Source organism: Mustelus asterias, chromosome 5 (genome assembly GCF_964213995.1).
Source record: "Mustelus asterias chromosome 5, sMusAst1.hap1.1, whole genome shotgun sequence".
Taxonomy (NCBI): domain Eukaryota; kingdom Metazoa; phylum Chordata; class Chondrichthyes; order Carcharhiniformes; family Triakidae; genus Mustelus; species Mustelus asterias.
Window position 1 is genome coordinate 131,868,167 of NC_135805.1, and position 18,551 is coordinate 131,886,717.

Genomic DNA, 18,551 nt, shown 5'->3' on the forward strand with positions numbered 1-18,551 from the left:
TTTATTATTAACACTGTAGTGAAGTTACGATGGAAATCTCCTAGTCGCCACACTCCGGCGCCTGTTCGGGTACACTGAGGGAGAATTTAGCACGGCCAATGCACCTAACCAGCACATCTTTGGACTGTGGGAGGAAACCGGAGCATCCGGAGGAAACCTACACAAACATGGGGAAAATGTGCAAACTCCACACAGACAGTGACCCAAGCCGGTAATTAAACCCGGGTCCCTGGCACTGTGAGGCAGCAGTGCTAACCACTGTGCCACCGTGCCGCCCCATGGAAAGAGCACGGGAGTGGGAGTAATCGGTTTGATCTTTCGAAGATCTAGCACAGGCATGATGGATTGAAAGGCCTCCTTCTGTGATATCATTCAATGATGCAGCATTTCCTTCCAATCTCAAAATGAATGAACAGTCACATTTTTACCCATTCTGAATTGAAGCACATCGCTTCCTGTCCCGCTCATATTTCTTTGTATTTTAAAAACTTTTTGGATTTTTTTTATTTCCCTTTTCACCACAGCTTTTTAACCAATGTTGCATTGCAGCTATTCATGAGGTGGCGTGTAAGATCAGTCGAGAGCAACAGTCTGTTAGAAAAGCTGAACTGAGTCTCACCAAGTTCTGGGGGTGTAGGGGCATGAGACCAGGCACACCCAACAAACTCCGAATATCCCCGCATTTTGCCACCTCTGGTGTTTCCATGTGCCCTGATGTCTAAGGAGATATCTGGAATGCGGACACTGCACTGGAATATTTTCCACTTCCTGGACAGACGATTACATTTTTCATAGTTTAGAATTGGAAGGGGGAGAGACACGGTGGCACAGTGGTTAGCACTGCTACCTCACAATGCTGTGGGGACCTGGGTTCAATTCTGGCCTTGGGTGACTGTCTGTGTGGAGTTTATGTTTATATGTTTTTTTTTAACATTAACATTCATCCTTTACATTCCATATCATTTGGTGAGCTGCTGCAGACATGATGGAGACATGAAAGGAGCAGAAGAGGATGGAGGTGGCAGGGGTGATGTACTGGCACTAATGCTGTGAAGGAGCGGGTGACAAATCCTGCAGTCCTGACAAGTTACTCATTTGTGAAGGCAGCAGCTCTCCAAATGAGCATCTTGACTTGGTGCCATTCTCCCGCCTTTTCCCCGTGAAAAGCATCAAAGGTGAAATAAACGGTAGTGTAGTGATGAGTTGAAATGAAGCGTGGGTGTTAAATGTCTATGAATTTAGGAAGAAGGGAAAAGTGAGGGAAGCAAGGAATTACACAACACTCAGATCCTGGGAGCAAGAGTAATGTGCAATTCCACCTGACTGAGGCAGGCATAACACACAGTGGGTCGAATAGCTACCTTCTTGCATCATAATAATTGTGATTCAGACTTGGTGTTTTGCTTCATGTTGGTCTTTTACCTGGGTAACTCAATTGTAATCAAAAGTGTATTGTTAACTGGGGACACTGGCAGGTTAGTAAAGGTCCTTCACAAATGAGTAACTTGTCAGGACTGCAGGATTTTTCACCCGCCTCTTCACAGCATTAGTGCCAGTACATCACCCCTGCCACCTTCATCCTCTTCTGCTCCTTTGGGCACAGCCTGGCATCCTGACATTCGCAGCAAAAGTCCACCTGCACGGGTTTTCTGGTGCAGTGCCGATCTTCCCATTGAGCTGGAGTCCGCCTGAAGGGTTCTGATGTCCAACTAAGTAGCAGCATCTTGGGAACGGATCTCCTCCATTCAGTGGGAGGGTGGTGTGTGATGACATAGATTCATTCTGGCACAGAAGGAGGCAAATCAACCCATCGAGTGCGTACCAGCTCTCAGGAGTGCAGTCCAGTCACTCCCGTTCCCCCTCGCTCTATCCCTGTCACCCTATATGTTTATTTCTCTCAAGTGCCCAATCCATCTCCTTTTGAAATCATTAATCACCTCTGTTTCCACCACCCTCGGAGGCAGTTCCAGGTCATTATCACTCTCCACTCAAACAAGTTCCTCCTTGCAATTCTTGCTGAAAACCTTAAATCCGTATATCCTAGGCTGTGTACAATCCCCAAATGGGAATAGCCTTTCTTTGTCTACCTCATCTAAAACTTTTGTAGTCTTGAACATCTCTATCAGATAACCTCACAGTTTCCTTTGCTCCAAGGAGAGCAACAAGATTTCCCCATCTTTTATGCTCCGTACCCTCCCTTGCAACAAAGGCCAACAAGACAGTTTATAATATCCATCAATGTTTATTGCCTCACATTAGAATAATCGTCAGGAGAATGTCACACATAATCACCCACAAATGCGATCAACAGTAACTTTAGGTTCAGTTTCCAGTCAGGTATTTCCACTCTCCTCCTGGTACCACCTTTCAGAAGTGGTCACTGTAATAAAACAAACAATTTTATGGAATAATTTCAGACCTTTATACCCAGGAAATGTGATCAGTTGTGTGATATTTCAACCCATTCTCTCCCCAGCTGCATATGTTGTTTCTCTTGTACCAGCTTGAGCTGCCTTCCCCTGAGATCCCTTTCACTACCACACTTAGCCCTAAATGTTGATGACTACTGCACTTAGGCCTAAATGTTGCCTGCCTCCCTTGATGTTTGAACCCTTACTGATAAAAAGTACACTGTTCTGTGGTATATTTAAGAAATGGTGTCAGAAATTCAATGTTGCAATGAAGACAGGTGCGATAGCGTCATCATAATGTTACTGGCTTAGTGTTTCTGAGAGTTGGGCTAAGGATTCATAGACATGAATTCGTGCCCCACCAGGGCAACTGAGGAATTTATATTCAGTTTATTGAACAAACCTTGAAATTAAAAAGTAATCTCGATAATGGCAATCATAAAATGACTGGATGGGTGTAAAAACCCATCTGGTTCACTAATGTCCTTTAGGGAAGGAAATCTGCCGTCCTTACCTGGTCTGGCCTACATGTGACTCCAGAGCCACAGCAATATAGTTAACCCTCAACTGCCCTCCGAAATGGCCTCAGCTCTATCCAACCACCACAAAACGCAGTCACAATAAATTTGGCATTGATTTCGGCACCAGAAACAGCAAAGGGTCGTGTTGACTCTGCGGACTCCTTCTCCCAAACATCAGGCAACATGTGCCAACATTTGGAGATCTGTCCCACAAACTAGTCAAGCAACAGTCTGACATAGTCGTACTCCTGATGTCGTAACTTACAGATAATGTCCCAGACACCACCAAAAGCATCGCTGAGTATGTCCTCTGCTACCAGCAGGACAGACCCAGTAGAGGGCGGGCGGTGGCACAGTGGTGGGGCGACATGGTGGCACAGCAACAGGGACCCGGGTTCGATTCCCGGCTTGGGTCATTGTCAGTGTAGAGTTTGCACATTCTCCCCGTGTCTGCGTGGGTTTCCTCCGGGTGCTCTGGTTTTCTCCCACAGTCCAAAGATGTGTGGGGTAGATGGATTGGCATTGCTAAATTGCCCCTTAGTGTCAGGGGGACTAGCTAGGATAAATGCATGGGGTTATGGGGATAGGCCCTGGGTGGCATTGCAGTCGGTGCAGACTCGATGGGCCGAATGACCTTCTTCAGCACTGCACCTCCTGCTGATTACTGGCTCCCACCCTCCCTCAACTAATGAATCAGTACTGCATTTTGAACGGTGGCACAGTGATTAGCACTGCTGCCTCACAGTGCCATGGACCCGGTTTCAATTCCTGGCTTGGGTCACTGTCTGTGTGGAGTTTGCACATTCTCCCTATGTCTGCGTGGGTTTCTTCCGGGTGCTCCGGTTTCCTCCCACAGTCCGAAAGTTGTGCTGATTAGGTGCATTGGCCATGCTAAATTCTCCCTCAGTGTACCCAAACAGACGCCGGAGTGTGGCGACGAGGGGATTTTCACAGAAACTTCATTGCAGTGTTAATGTAAGCCTACTTGTGACAATAAATAAACATTTTTTAAAAACTACTTGGAAGAAGCACTCTGAGTAACAGGAGCACGAGCTATATTGCGTTCACTCTGAGAACACCTTCCATAATGTGTGGCACTACCACCATGCTAAATGGCACAGATTCTGAATGGATCTAGCAACTTGAAAAGCTAGGCATCCATGAGACACGGTGGGCCATCAGCAGCAGAATTTTACTCAATCACAATCTGTAACCTCATGCCCAGCATATCCCCCACTCTACAATTCTCACCAAGCCAGGGGATCAAGCCTGGTTCAATGAGAAGTGTAGGATGTCACGCCAGGAGCAGCATTAGGCATACCTAAAGATGAGATGTCAACCTAGTGAAGCTACAATGCAGGGCTATTTGTGTAGTGAACAGCAGAAGCAGCATATGATAGACAGACCAAAGCAATTCCATAACCTATACATCAGATCTAAGCTCTGCAGTCCTGCCACATCCAGTGGTGAAAGATGGTGGATAATTAAATAATTAACAACAGGACAAGGCTGCACAAATTTCCCCATCCTCAATGATGGAGGAACCCAGCACATCAGTGCAAAACACAAGACTGAAGCATTCACAACAATCTTCAGCCAGAGTTGTTGAGTGGATGATCCATCTTGGCCTCTTCCGGAGGTCCCCAGTATTACAGATGCCAGTGTTCAGCCAATTTGATACACTCCACGTGATATCAAGAAACAGCTGAAGACACTGGATGCTACAAAGGCAATAGGCCCTGACAATATTCCAGCAATAGTACTGAAGAGTTGTGCTCCATAATTTGCCATACCCCGAGCCAAGCTGTTCCAGTATAGCCACAACCCTGGCATTTACCCGGCAATGTGGAAAATTGTCCAAGTATATCCAGTACATAAGAAATGGTACGAATCCAGCCAATTACTGCCCCATCAGTCTACTCTCGATCATCAATAATGTGATAAAAGTAATGGGAGTGACTGCCTGTAACATCAAGGCAGCATTTGACCAAGTGTGGCATCAAGTAATCCCAGCAAAAATTGGAGTTAATGGGAATCAGAGGGAAACTCTGCACTGGGTGGTGTCATACCTAGCACAAAGGAGATGGTTGTAGTTATTCGAGGTCAATCATCTCAGTTCCATAGCATTATTGCAGGAATTTTGCAGTGTAAAGTCCCAGCTCCAAACACCTTAAACTGCTACATCAATGACCGTTCCTCCAGCATCTTCTCTGGGAAGTCGAGATGTTCACTGATGATTGCACAATGATTACCATTTGTAATTTCTCAGATAATAAATAACTCCAGGCCTGCATATTCAGGAAGATTGAACAACAGTCCGGCTGGACTGTTAAGTGGCAAAGTAGCAATCGTGCCTCACAAATATTGGGCAACATCCAATTCCAACAAGAGAGAATCTAACCATTACCCCTTGATTTTCAACAGAACTACCATCACTGAATCCCCCACTGTCAACATCCTGGGGGTTATCATTGACCAGAAACTGAACTGGACCAGCCACATAAATCCAATCCAATTCTCTTCCCACACCTAGTGGCACACTAAGACAGCCTTTTGTCTGTTTCCCTAGCTATTAATTCCCAGAACAGGTCTCTAGAATGTCACTAGGGGCTTGTAGCATGACAGGTGCCAGTCCACATCAAGCATGGCTGACCAGGGGTCTCTCCTGCTCTTACTGCCTATCATTGGTGTGTTTGGAAGGATTGAAAGTTGATGCACTCAACCTGTTTGACCACATTATGTACGCATCATCCTTGGCCATCAAGTCCTGGGGTGGACTGGAATCCAAAGCTTCTTGCTCAAAGGAAGACTACCCACAGCACCACAAGACATCCAGCCATATACATGCTGTGGCTAAAAGGATAGGCCAGTAACTCACCTTCTGATTCCCCAAAGTACAAGGCACAAGTCAGGAATATGGTGGAATACCCCCACTTACTTGAATAAGTGCAGTTCCAACACTACTCAAGAAGCTCGACACCATCCAGGACAAAGCAGCCATTTTATCGGCACACCACCCACCACCTTAAATATTCACCCCCTTCACCACTGATGCACGGTGACTGTAGCTTGTACCATCTACCAGAAGTGCTGCAGCAACTCGCCAAGACTTCTTTGACAACACATTCCAAACCCATGATCTCTAAAACCTTCAAGGACAGGGACAGCAGACAAATGGAACACCACCAGCTGCAAGTTCCCTTCCAATCCACTCACCATCCTGACTTGGAACTATATCACCATTCCTGCACTGTTGCTGGGTCAAAATCTTGGAACTCTCTCCGAACAGTACAGTGTCTCTACCTCCATAACAAGGTCTGCATCAACTTAGGAACGCAGCTCACCACCACCTTCTCAAGGGAAATTAGGAATGGGCAACAAATGCTGGTCTAGCCAGCTATATTGACATCCTATAAATGACTTTAAAATATATTTAATATGTGCTTTCCTGCTTTTCCCCCTCGCTGCCACCTCCCAATTTATTGCAAAGCCTAACTAACCCAGTCTTGTTTCAGTATTAGACTGAGGAGAAAAATGCTTTGTTTACATTTATTTTTGTTTTTTACTAAGGGAAAGGATTGCTGAAAAATGAGACACTGTGTGCTGACAATCAATTTGAGATTGTCAGTCAGGCTGGCAGTGTCGTACATTTGTGTATACTGGAAGCTACAGTTATTAATACACAGGGCTCTGTCCTTTGCAGACAGAAAGAACATGTACTCACATTGTGCCTGTTTCAGCTAAAGAAAATTAATGACAAGCATTTGCTTGTCCATTCCTCAGGGCAATGTCATGGCCAATTAGAGTCAAGCTCTCTGGTTTAAATATCAAACAATGCTTGGCAGTTAGCTGTCAGTCACCGTCAATTGGTGCATGCTACATGGCAACACTCTACCAATCAGAGTCTATTTGCCAACCAGTCAGCACTGTCCTCTCATGCAATATAATGTTGTTTTCCCTTCTATTGGTATTCTTGTGAATTATTCTGATGAGTGTTAGATGAAAAGCTTCAGCAGGATGTCTTTTTGTTCAACAATACTCAAGTTTTGGACCAACAAACAACTAAAGGAAAGGAATTAAAACAAAGATCATTCTGGGAGCTAACTTCAACCTAATGGGACAGTGAAGGGGCTCTTGGTCTAGAAGCAGTGGCCAGCAGGGAATCCTGGTTAAACATAGGCGTAAATAATAGCCTTAACATTCCAGCCTGATTCCTGACCCACAGCTGCCATGAGAAAAGCTCGCAAAATTAGCAATGAATGTCAAATCAAATAGAGAGTGTGGAAATTATACATTTAAACCAGGTGCTGAGAAAGACTTTGCATGTCACTTGATAGAATTTCTCTTGATATATTTGTACAGGGACTTGTTGATCCATGAAGCTTTTGTTGAACTGTTTAATTGGTGTTCTCATTTAAAGAACTTACCCGTCTTCATCCTATCAACAGCTTGATTCCGGGCCTTAGGATGTGACTGTTCCACAAATAGAATAACCTAATTGAGTGCTATTAAGAACAAACAGCAAATAAAGTACAGCACAGAAACAGGCACTTCGTGCTTCCAAGCCTGTGTCGATCATGATGCCCTAACTTAATTTTTAAAAAAATCTTCTGCCTTTACTTGGTCTGCATCCCTCTATTCCCTCCCTATTCATGTACCCATCCAGATGCCTCATAAATGTTGTTAATGTGCCTGTTTCCACCATCTCCTCTGGTAGCACGTTCTAGGCACCCACCCTCTATGTGAAAAACTTACCCCGCACATCTCCCTTAAACTTTCCCCCTCTCATCTTGAGCCTGTGCCCCCTTGTAATTGATAGTTCCACCCTGGGAAAAAAGCCTCTGACTATCCACCCTGTCTATGTCTGCCATAATTTTGTAGACCTCCGCCTTACCAGTGACAAGAATCCTAGTTTATTCAACCTCTCCTCATAGCCAACGCCCTCGAGACCAGGCAACATCCTGGTGAACCTTCTTTGCACTGTTATTTTCTTTGATTGAAAAATCATGGCTTTCTTCCTCTGACTGATTCATTGTTAGTTTCACACATGATGCACTCTTTCCAAATGCTTGTTGTGTTGGGCTTATCCACTATTTTTGTCAGTACTGCATAACCAGTGATTGTAATCTAATATGAAAAGCGCTGTATGCAGCTGAGCACACTTTAATTGTAATTATCCATTGCCCTCCATGTTCCAGTTTACTTTGGTCTTTCCTCCCTTTCTCAGAACTGCTTGAGTCCTGCTGAAAATGCAAGCATTGAACAATGTTGTGAATGTTCTGATACAACAAGAATTCATTTTGTTCATAACGAAAGGAAAATACTGCAGGTGCTGAAAATCTGAAACAAAAGAAAAGATATAACACTGGATAAACTCAGCAGGTCTGGCAGCATCTGCGAAGAGGGAGACAAGAACTGGAATTTCGAGTCGAAACATGACTCCTCTTTGGAACTTGATGAAGAGTCATACTGGACAGGACAGATTGGCCAGAATCCTCCGGGCCGTTCGTATCCCGCCACCGTTGCAATCGAGGGCAGAGAATTTGGCGTTCAGCCAAATCTCTGTTCACTACAGCGAGAACGGAACATCCCACTGGCGAGAACAGCCAGAGAATTCCCCCCCACCCCCCCATTCTCTCTCCACAGATACTGCCAAACCTGCTGAGTCTATCCAGCATTTTCTATTCTTTTTGTCTTATTTTATTTTGTTTCTATTTCATTTTGTTCGTTGCCAGTGGAATAAGCCAGTGGATTGGCTTCAGCATTTTTAAAAAATATAAATCGGGTTTTGACGTTGCCACTACTTGTTTTAACTGACTTTGCTGTTTTATTCTAAATAGACAGACTTCGAGAAAGATGTGGACATTGCGTGCCGATCAGGTAAGAATTAATGATCACTTCTGTTTAATGACCACATTGGGAGTAACGTTCAGGTTTGGCAGGGATAGATAGACAATGACAACTGATGTTTGATTTGTCCCAAGAGAGGGAATTGTATAGAACTCTGATTCAAAACACCCCGTTCAAAATTGAAATTTCGCCCCCACTCCTCGCGAGCCTGAATTCTACGCCATCCTGCAGGGCATAACGACACAGGAGGCGAATACATAACTTTAGATCAAACACCCTGAATTGGCTGCGAGTTTCCCCATTACCTTTCAAAAGGTTGTAATGAAGTCATAATACTCAGTAATTCCATGCTAAATGCAAACGTGTCGTTCATTTTCTGACTGAAACCTTCTGCATAACAGATGGGGAATGTCACTTTGTAAAATGCACAACGTAAATGTCACAGATGTGTTTCCCCCCGCTCACGAATGAGAAAGAAAATTAAATGGCAATGTTAAGGACCTGCTCCTAACAGTGTAATATTCATATTGTTAAACCTCACGTATTAGGCTAGAAATTTAGGTCAGTGCTTGGTGGTTGAATATGAATGAGGGCATCTTGTATGGAAGTTATTGTGGTCTGTTTTTTCTGTTGTTAAGAGTGCTTGTCACCTCGTTCTGGTCTGATCCCATCTTTATTCTGAGTTCTCCAGTGCTTTCTCGGTCATCCTGTCTCCCGCCCTCCCTAACCTCCCTACCCTTCATTCTCCTCTTGTCAGCTCCCTGGTCTGAAATCCCAGCCCTCCCTGCTGTCCCACTTTACTTTCCCTTTCTCTGGATCTCCTGTTCTCATCCTCTCAGCTCCTTCACTCCCTGTCTCTGCCTCACATAAAACAGTCAGTACAACATCAAAGCAAGCTTAATCCTTTCTGGGGAGCATGGAATTATTTTGGGATCCTGGGATGATTTTATATAAATCATTTCTAATTGTGTTCTTGGCCAGGAAATGGGAGAACCATCTTGTGTGCAGGGCAGTTTATACACAAATACAAGTCATTTTTAAAACAAATCACTTATGGGATGTGGGCATCGATGGCTAGGCCAGCTTTTATTGCCCATCCCTAATTGACCTTGAGAAACTCGTAGTGAACTGTCTTCTTGAGGCACTGCAGTCCCTGAAGTGTAGATACATTCACAGTGCTGCGAGGGAGGGATTTCTAGGATTTTGACACAGCAACAGTGAAGAAACAGTGATTGATATATTTCCAAGTCAGGGTGGTGAGTGACTTGGAGGGGAACCGCCAGGTTCTGCTGCTGTTTGTCCTTCTAGATGGGCGTGGTCGTAGGTTTTGTAGGTGTTGCCTAAGGAGTCTTAATGAGTTCCTGCTGTGCTTCTTGTAGATAGTACATACAGCTGCCACTGTTTGTTGGTGGTGGAGGCATTGAATGTTTATGGGAGGGGTAGTAATCGAGCAGGCTGCTTTGTGCGAGTGCTGTTCGAGATCCACTCATGAAGGCAAGTGGAGAGTATTCCATTACACTCCTGACTTGTGCCTTGTAGATGGTGGACAGACTTTGGGGAGTCAGGACATTGCGTGCCAATCAGGTAAGAATTAACGGGTTAATTATCACTTCTGTTTAATGACCATATTGGGAGTAATGTTCAGGTTTGGCAGGGACATAAAGACAGTGACAACTAATGATTGACTTCTCCCAAGAGAGGTAATCTTTCTCAAAGTCTGTCTATTCAGAATAAACACAGTAAGAAGTCTCACAACACCAGGTTAAAGTCCAACAGGTTTATTTGGTAGCAAAAGCCACTAGCTTTCGGAGCGCTGCCCCTTCATCACGTGAGTGGGAGTTCTGGTCACAAACAGGGATTATAAAGACACAAACTCAATTTGCAAGATAATGGTTGGAATGCGAGTCTTTACAGCTAATCAAGTCTTAAAGGTACAGACAATGTGAGTGGAGAGAGCGTTAAGCACAAGTTAAAGAGATGTGTATTGTCTCCAGCCAGGACAGTTAGTGAAATTTTGCAAGCCCAGGCAAGTCGTGGGGGTTACAGATAGTGTGACATAAACCCAAGATCCCGGTTGAGGCCATCCTCACGTGTGCGGAACTTGGCTATCAGTCTTTGCTCAGCGACTCTGCGCTGTCGTGTGTCGTGAAGGCTGCCTTGGAGAACGCTTACCCGAAGATCAGAGACCGAATGCCCGTGACCGCTGAAGTGTTCCCCAACAGGAAGAGAAACTCTTGCCTGCTGATTGTCGAGCGGTGTTCATTCATCCGTTGTCGTAGCGTCTGCATGGTCTCCCCAATGTACCAGGCCTCGGGACATCCTTTCCTGCAGCGTATCAGGTAGACAAAGTTGGCCGAGTTGCAAGTCTATGTACCGTGTACAAGGTGGATGGTGTTCTCACGTGAGATGATGGCATCCATGTCGATGATCCGACATGTCTTGCAGAGGTTGCTGTGGCTGGGTTGTGTGGTGTCGTGGTCACTGTTCTCCTGAAGGCTGGGTAGTTTGCTGCGGACAATGGTCTGTTTGAGGTTGTGCGGTTGTTTGAACTCCCACTCACCTGATGAAGGGGCAGCGCTCCAAAAGCTAGTGGCTTGCGCTACCAAATAAACCTGTCGGACTTTAACCTGGTGTTGTGAGACTTCTTACTGTGTTTACCGCAGTCCAACGCCGGCATCTCCACATCATATTCAGAATAAAACAGCAAAGTCAGTTAGGGTGAGTTACTCTCCATGGGATTCCCAGCCTCTGACCTGCTCTTGTAGCCACATTATTTATATGGCTAGTCCAGTTTCAGTTTCTGGTCAATGGTAACCCCTAGGAAATTGATAGTGGGGGACTCATTGATGGTAATGCCATTCAATGTCAAGGGATGCTGGTTAGATTCTCTCTTGCTGGAGATTTGATTTGATTTATTATTGTCACATGTATTAGTATACAGTGAAAATATTGTTTCTTGCGCACTATACAGACAGAGCATACCATTCATAGAGAAGGAAAGGAGAGGGTGCAGAATGTAGTGTTACAGTCATGTTACAGAGTTGAAAAGACTTAGAGTACAGTTTTAAAAGCATAGAACAAGAGTAAAAGATGGAATTGGAGGGTATGCCACCACGCTCCAGCACCATTTTGGATAGTTTTGGTCATTGCCTGGCACTTGTGTGGCACAAATGTTACTTACTACTTGTCAGTCCAAGCCTGGTGATTGTCCAGATCTTGCTGCATTTGAAGGTGGGCTGTTTCAGTGTCTGAGGAGCTTTAGTAGGAATGACAAGAGGAACAACATAAGATAACTATGTGGAAAAGTGCTTGTGTTCTACTTTCTTCCCTGGGTGACCCAACTTGGAGGTGTTGCTGAGATTATTAGAGTACAAGAGAAATGAATTAATATGCATGGTTGAATTAAATTGATTGTCAGAATATGCTGCAATGCATAAAGCAATTCATGTAGCTTTAACACCAGCAAAATGTTCTCTAGATAAGTTCCCACAGTGGCATCGTTAGCAGGTCACTGTTGCCAAAAATCAGTTCAAGTACAAATGAAACAGCGCTATAAGTGAGTCAAAATAACTCATGCAATTGAAGTATGGAGTTCCTTGTGATCTTGTGGAGAGTCATCGAATCCCTACAATACAGGAGGCCATTCAGCCCATCGAGTCTGTACCAACTACAATCCCACCCAGGCCCTACTCCCGTAACCCTCATTGACCTTGCGAATCCCCTTGACAGAGTCAATTTAGCATGGTCAATCAACCTAACCCGCACATCTTTGGACTTGGACATGTCATCATATTCTCAATGAGGTTCCTGTGGCCAAGTTCATAGTAGTCGAATAAAGGTGTTCCAAGTCATTTATTGGCCTTCTATGGGATTACATTGCTAACTAGGTGGCTTAACAATCTATTAAAAGTTAATGTCTCCATCTTGTGCCTGGAGGTGTGTCCGACCACCTTGTTGTTGGCAGTAACAGTGTCCGTGCACAAGTTTCTGAAGCAGTGTGGAGGTGTGAGTGCATGTCCCAAGTGGTCTGTCAGATCATAGAATGGGGCCATTCGGCCCATTGAGTCTGTACCGACCACAATCCTACCCAGACTCTATTCCCATAACCCTCATTCACCCTGCTAATCCTCCTGACACTACGGTCAATTTAGCATGGCCAATCAACCTAACTCGCACATCTATGTGTCCATGTCGTTGATGGTCTGGAGTAGACAGCTGTATCAAGTTCCTTATATGAAGCTACATTTTTCAAAATTCTTAATTATAGAATCATAGACCATAAAATCCTACAGTGCAGAAGGAGGCCATTCGGCCCATTGAGTTTGCACCGACCACAATCCCACCCCATGCACCTACCCTAACTAGTCCCCCTGACACTAAGGGACAATTTAGCTAGGCCAACTCACCTAACCCACACATCTTTTTGGATTGTGGGAGAAAACCGGAGTACCCGGAGGAAACCCACGCAGACATAGGGAGAATGTGCAAACTCCACACAGACAGTGACCCAAGCCGGGAATAGAACCCGGCGCTGTGAGGCAGCAGTGCTAACCACTGTGCCATCCCATCTGGCAGAATAAAATATGCTAAGATTCTTGAGAGTCTGGTTGAGATGTATTTGGTGCAGTTAATGATAGCTTCACAGAGCTGTGCGTGCCCAGGCTTCTGGTCATATGGTGGATATCTCTGTGTCCAGGTCCCTGGTGCTTCTCCAGCAGAACATTTTAATATAGTTTTGCATTAAAATGCACTTCAGAGAATTCACTTATACCCACTTCAAAGCATTCAGTAACATCGTTGATATCAAAATGTGCAATTTGGAACAGGTTTCTCTGGCAGCAACACACAGCATTTGCCATCAAAAGTGCTCAATTGCCATCTTTTGATGACTTTTGATTACTTCAGGTGTTATTAAAGCGCTTAGAAGCAGCCCAAAGCCAGTTGAGTTTTGGTAAATTTGTTGAAGTGATCATTCACGTTAGGCAATGTTATTAGTGTTCAGAAACTATTGTTAGTTTTCAGAAGGCATCATTAGTGTTCAGAAGCTATTACTGGTGTTAGGAAGTAATTGTCAATATTTTGTGTTGACCACTGATGATCAGAAGCAAGCATTGGCATTCAGAAGCTATCGTTAGTGCTGATCATTAGTATTCAGGAGTAATCGTTGATGTTCAAGAATGATCATTAGTGTTTAGGAGTAAATGTTAGTGTTCAGGAGCGATTGTTGATGTTCAGGAATGATCATTGATGTTCATGAGTGATCATTAGTGTTCAGGAGCGATTGTTGATGTTCAGGAATGATCATTGATGTTCATGAGTGATCATTAGTGTTCAGGAGCACTTGTTAGTTAACGACGAAAGCTCGGGCCCTATGAAAACGAGTCTGGGGAATTGATCATGGAAAATAAGGAGATGGCAGATGAATTGAACAGGTATTTTGCATCTACCTTCACTATAGAAGATACAAGTAACATTCCAGAAATCAGGAATTGAAAGGAAGGGAGGAACTCAGGAAAATTACTGTCACCTGGGAAGTAGTACTGAGCAGATTGTTGGCCCTGCGGGCTGACAAGAACCTGGGTGCTGATAGACTTCAGCTTGGGTATTAAAAGAAGTGACTTGTGAGATAGTTAATGTGTTGCTTTTAATTTTCTGAAACTGACTAGATTCAGTGAAGTTCTCACTAGATTGGAAAATAGCAAATGTAGCTCACCTTTTCAAAAAGGGAAGGGAGACAGAAAGCAGGAAATACAGACCAGTTAGCCTAACATCTGTCAGAGGGAAAATATTGGAAGCCATTATTAAAAATGTTACAACAGGGCACGTGGATACGTTCAAGATAATCAGGCAAAGTCAACATGGTTTTGGGAAAGGAAAATCATGTTAAACCAATTTATTCGAGTTCTTTGAAGGAGTCACATATGCTGCAGATAAAGGGGATACAGTGAATGCACTGTACTTAGATTTCCAGAAAGCATTTGATAAAGTGCCACATCAAAGGTTATTGTGGAACATAAAAGCTCATGGTGTGGGAGGTAACATATTGGCATGGATAGAAGTTTGGCTGGCTAATAGCAAGCAGAGAATAGGCATAAATAGATCATTTTCAGGTTGGCAAGATGTAATGAGTGGTGCGCCACAGGGATCAGTACTGGGACCTCAACTGTTTACAATTTATATAAATGACTTGGATGAAGGATTTGAAGGGAAGGTTGCCAAATTTGTTGATGACACAAAGATAGGTAGGAAAATAAATTTTGAAGAGGACATGAGGCTACAAAAAGATATAGACAAGTTAAGTGGGTGGACAAAGATCTAACATATGGAGTATAGTGCGGAAAAATGTGATTGTCTATTTTGACTGGAAGAATAAAAGAGAAGCATATTATCTAAATGGTGAGATATTGCAGAGCTCTAAGATGCAGGGGGATCTGGGCGTCTTAGTACATAAATCATCAAAGGCGAGTATATGGGTGGAATGTCTTATGAGTTAAGATTGGACAAGCTAGGCGTGTACCCGGTAGAGTTTTGAAGAGTAAGATGTGACTTGATTGAAACGTATAAGATCCTGAGGGGCCTTAGAAGGGTGGATGTGGAGAGGATATTTTCTCTTGTGGGAGAAACTAGGAATAGGGGTCACTGTTTAAAAATTCTTCCTGTAGACTTTCGAAGGCGAAAAAAAGCAATAACCAGATGAAATTAATCAGCAAAAAGCCTGCAAGCTGTTGGTAACACTGACTGATGGGGTTGCCTTCTTGATGCTGAAAACCCCTTCACTCAGATTAGGTTAACACAGGCCATAAGCTACAACACTGAGCTCCAAAATGACACAGCAATGTAGTCAGACAATCATTGCAAACTGATTAACGTCACAATCTGCATACTTCCAACTGACGTTCACTTCATGCATTGCTGATGTTCTCATCAGTATGACACCCAGCACATCTTGCCCTCTGTGGTATGCACACAGTCCATGGATGCCAGTTTTAGACCTCCAAAGCAATGCAGCACCCAAGACAAAGGTGTTAATCAGCTGAATTTCTCAGCCCATGTGTCTATGAACCATATTCCATAACATATAATCATAGAATCCCTATAGTGCAGAAGAGGCCATTTGGCCCATTGAGTCTGCACTGATTCTCTTACAGAGTATCTTGCCCAAGCCGTGTAACCCCACACATTTCCCATGGCCAATCCATCTATCCTACACATCTTTGGACTGTGGGCGGAAACCAGAGCACCCGGAGGAAACCCACGCAGACATGGGGAAAACGTGCAGACTCCGCACAGTTACCCAAGGCTGGAATCGAACCTGGGTCCTCGGAGCTGTGAGGCAGCAGTGCTAACCACTGTGCCGCCGTGCCGCCCCATGAATTGGCATTTTCAGAAAATATGGGAGAAATATTGACAAAATGGAGGTTGGGCCCATTATTACTATCTGAAGTGATAAATTGCCCCACACAAGTTGAATTTATTTGGTTTAAAACTGTACAGAAGAGAAGGGAGGTTATAATTGTTGACAATTGTCTTTTAATGACAGTATATGAGGAGAGGGCTGCAATAGCCACATTAAATCAAAATTCATGATATTAATTCCTGTATTCAGGCCAATGTAGGTGTACAAATGAAGGGCAACCTCGGAGGCAGACTGCAAAGTAATGTTCAAGTGTCATGGCAAGAATCCAAAGCACCACAATGCGGCCTGTTGCAAGCATTTAATAACATCAGGACTGAGCTGAAAGCATAGCAAAGGTCATGAGGTACTTAAGTATGCTATTTCCATAACGAGAGTTGCCTGCTTTGTGGGTGATGGAGAATACTAATGTGGAGGGCTATCCAGCGCACAATGCTTATTCATCTTTAGTCTTTACATCAGGCAGACCACTTAGGTTTTCAGGCAATTATTTTAGCTACAGAGTGAGCAAGTATCTCTCCATGCTGTTACTACAGCAAAGGCTGTTCAGCTATTATGAGAATGTTCGTGTTTTAATTTTTGATACTTCTTGCAATTTGCAAACTATATACGATGGACTCATGAACTGCTGTCACGTATGTTCTTCACGAACAGATGGGCTGAATCATCAAAGGTTAAGGGCGTCAGTGTTAGAGTGTAGAACGTGGCGTTATACTTTTGTCAATGAATATCAATCACTCCCAGGTCTTGCTGCGACACTGACGCATCAGTACAGAGTAAAGTTCCCTCTGCTCTGTGCCCATAGTATGTAAGAAGTCTCACAACACCAGGTTAAAGTCCAACAGGTTTATTTGGTAGCAAAAGCCACTAGTTTTCGGAGCGCTGCTCCTTCGTCAGGTAAGCGGGAGTTCTGTTCACAAACAGGGCATATAAAGACACAAACTCAATTTACAAAATAATCGTTGGAATGAGAGTCTTTACAGCTAATCAAGTCTTAAAGGTACAGATAATGTGAGTTGAAAGAGGGTTAAGCACAGGTTAAAGAGATGTGTATTGTCTACAGACAGGGCAGTTAGTGAGATTTTGTAAGCCCAGGCAAGTCATGGGGCTTACAGATAGTGTGACATAAACCCAAGATCCCGGTTGAGGCCGTCCTCATGTGTGCGGAACTTGGCTATCAGTTTCTGCTCAGCAACTGTGCGATGTCGTGTGTCGTAAAATCCGCCTTGGAGAACACTTAACCAAAGATCAGGCCTCTGATCTTCGGGTAAGCGTTCTCCAAGGCGGCTTTTACGACACATGACAACGCAGAGTCGCTGAGCAGACACTAATAGCCAAGTTCCACACACATGAGGATGGCCTCAACCGGGATCTTGGGTTTATGTCACACCATCTGTAACCCCCATGACTTGCCTGGGCTTGCAAAATCTCACTAACTGTCCTGTCTGTAGACAATACACATCTCTTTAACCTGTGCTTAACCCTCTCTCCACTCACATTGTCTGTACCTTTAAGACTTGATTAGCTGTAAAGACTCGCATTCCAACGCTTATTTTGTAAATTGAGGTTGTGTCTTTATATGCCCCGTTTGTGAACAGAACTCCCGCTTACCTGACGAAGGAGCAGCGAGCGCTCCGAAAGCTAGTGGCTTTTGCTACCAAATAAACCTGTTGGACTTTAACCTGGTGTTGTGAGACTTCTTACGGTGTTTACCCCAGTCCAACGCCGGCATCTCCACCCCATAGTGTGTCACAGCTCTACTCGCGCAACAGTGCACCCTCGAGAGTGTGGGCTTGTTTCCACTTCCCATGGCAGTGCTGTCCTCTGGACTGAGATCGCCAATGTAGTTCCCAGTCCCCCTGCTGAATGTTGGGTGTCACCACCAGACCGAAGAGAATTGCAAAGGCCAAAAGATGTCACCCTTGAGGAAGGGCAGAAATAATTAAAGAGAAATTATAATTCGCGAAATTGCCTCCACAGAACAAAATTCAAAATATTTTTAAATCAATGCGTCCTTGAGGTTAAATTTTTCAAAATGGTGTGTCCAATCTGGGCTATTCCAGGCCTTCACTTTATTAAGCTAAGAGCCCCACATGTATAGTTTTATATTTGACATGTGATTTTAATCAGTTTAATTGGTATGCCTATCTCACTTACAGTCTCTCCAAGTCACATGAATGACAGCAACTAACAACTTTCCCCTAGCTGGCCGGTGGGAGGGGTTGCTAGGTGGGTGGGGGTTGGGAGATGGTTGTTCTAGAACCATGGAAACAGTCTCAGAATAAGGAGTAGGCTATTCTAGGACTGAGATGAGAAGGAATCTCTTCGCTCAGAGGATGGCGAGTCCTTAGAATT

The 18,551-nt window shown here is 44.2% G+C and overlaps 1 protein-coding gene across 1 annotated transcript in view; it reads left to right on the top strand.

Annotated features, from left to right (window-relative positions):
• adgrb3 (adhesion G protein-coupled receptor B3) overlaps positions 1 to 18,551 on the top strand; it is an 840,122-nt gene that overhangs the window by 785,860 nt on the left and 35,711 nt on the right. Inside the window, exon 28 of the mRNA XM_078213595.1 lies at positions 8,773 to 8,812. Coding sequence (XP_078069721.1) covers positions 8,773 to 8,812 — 40 coding nt within the window. The remainder of the gene's footprint in view (positions 1 to 8,772; positions 8,813 to 18,551) is intronic.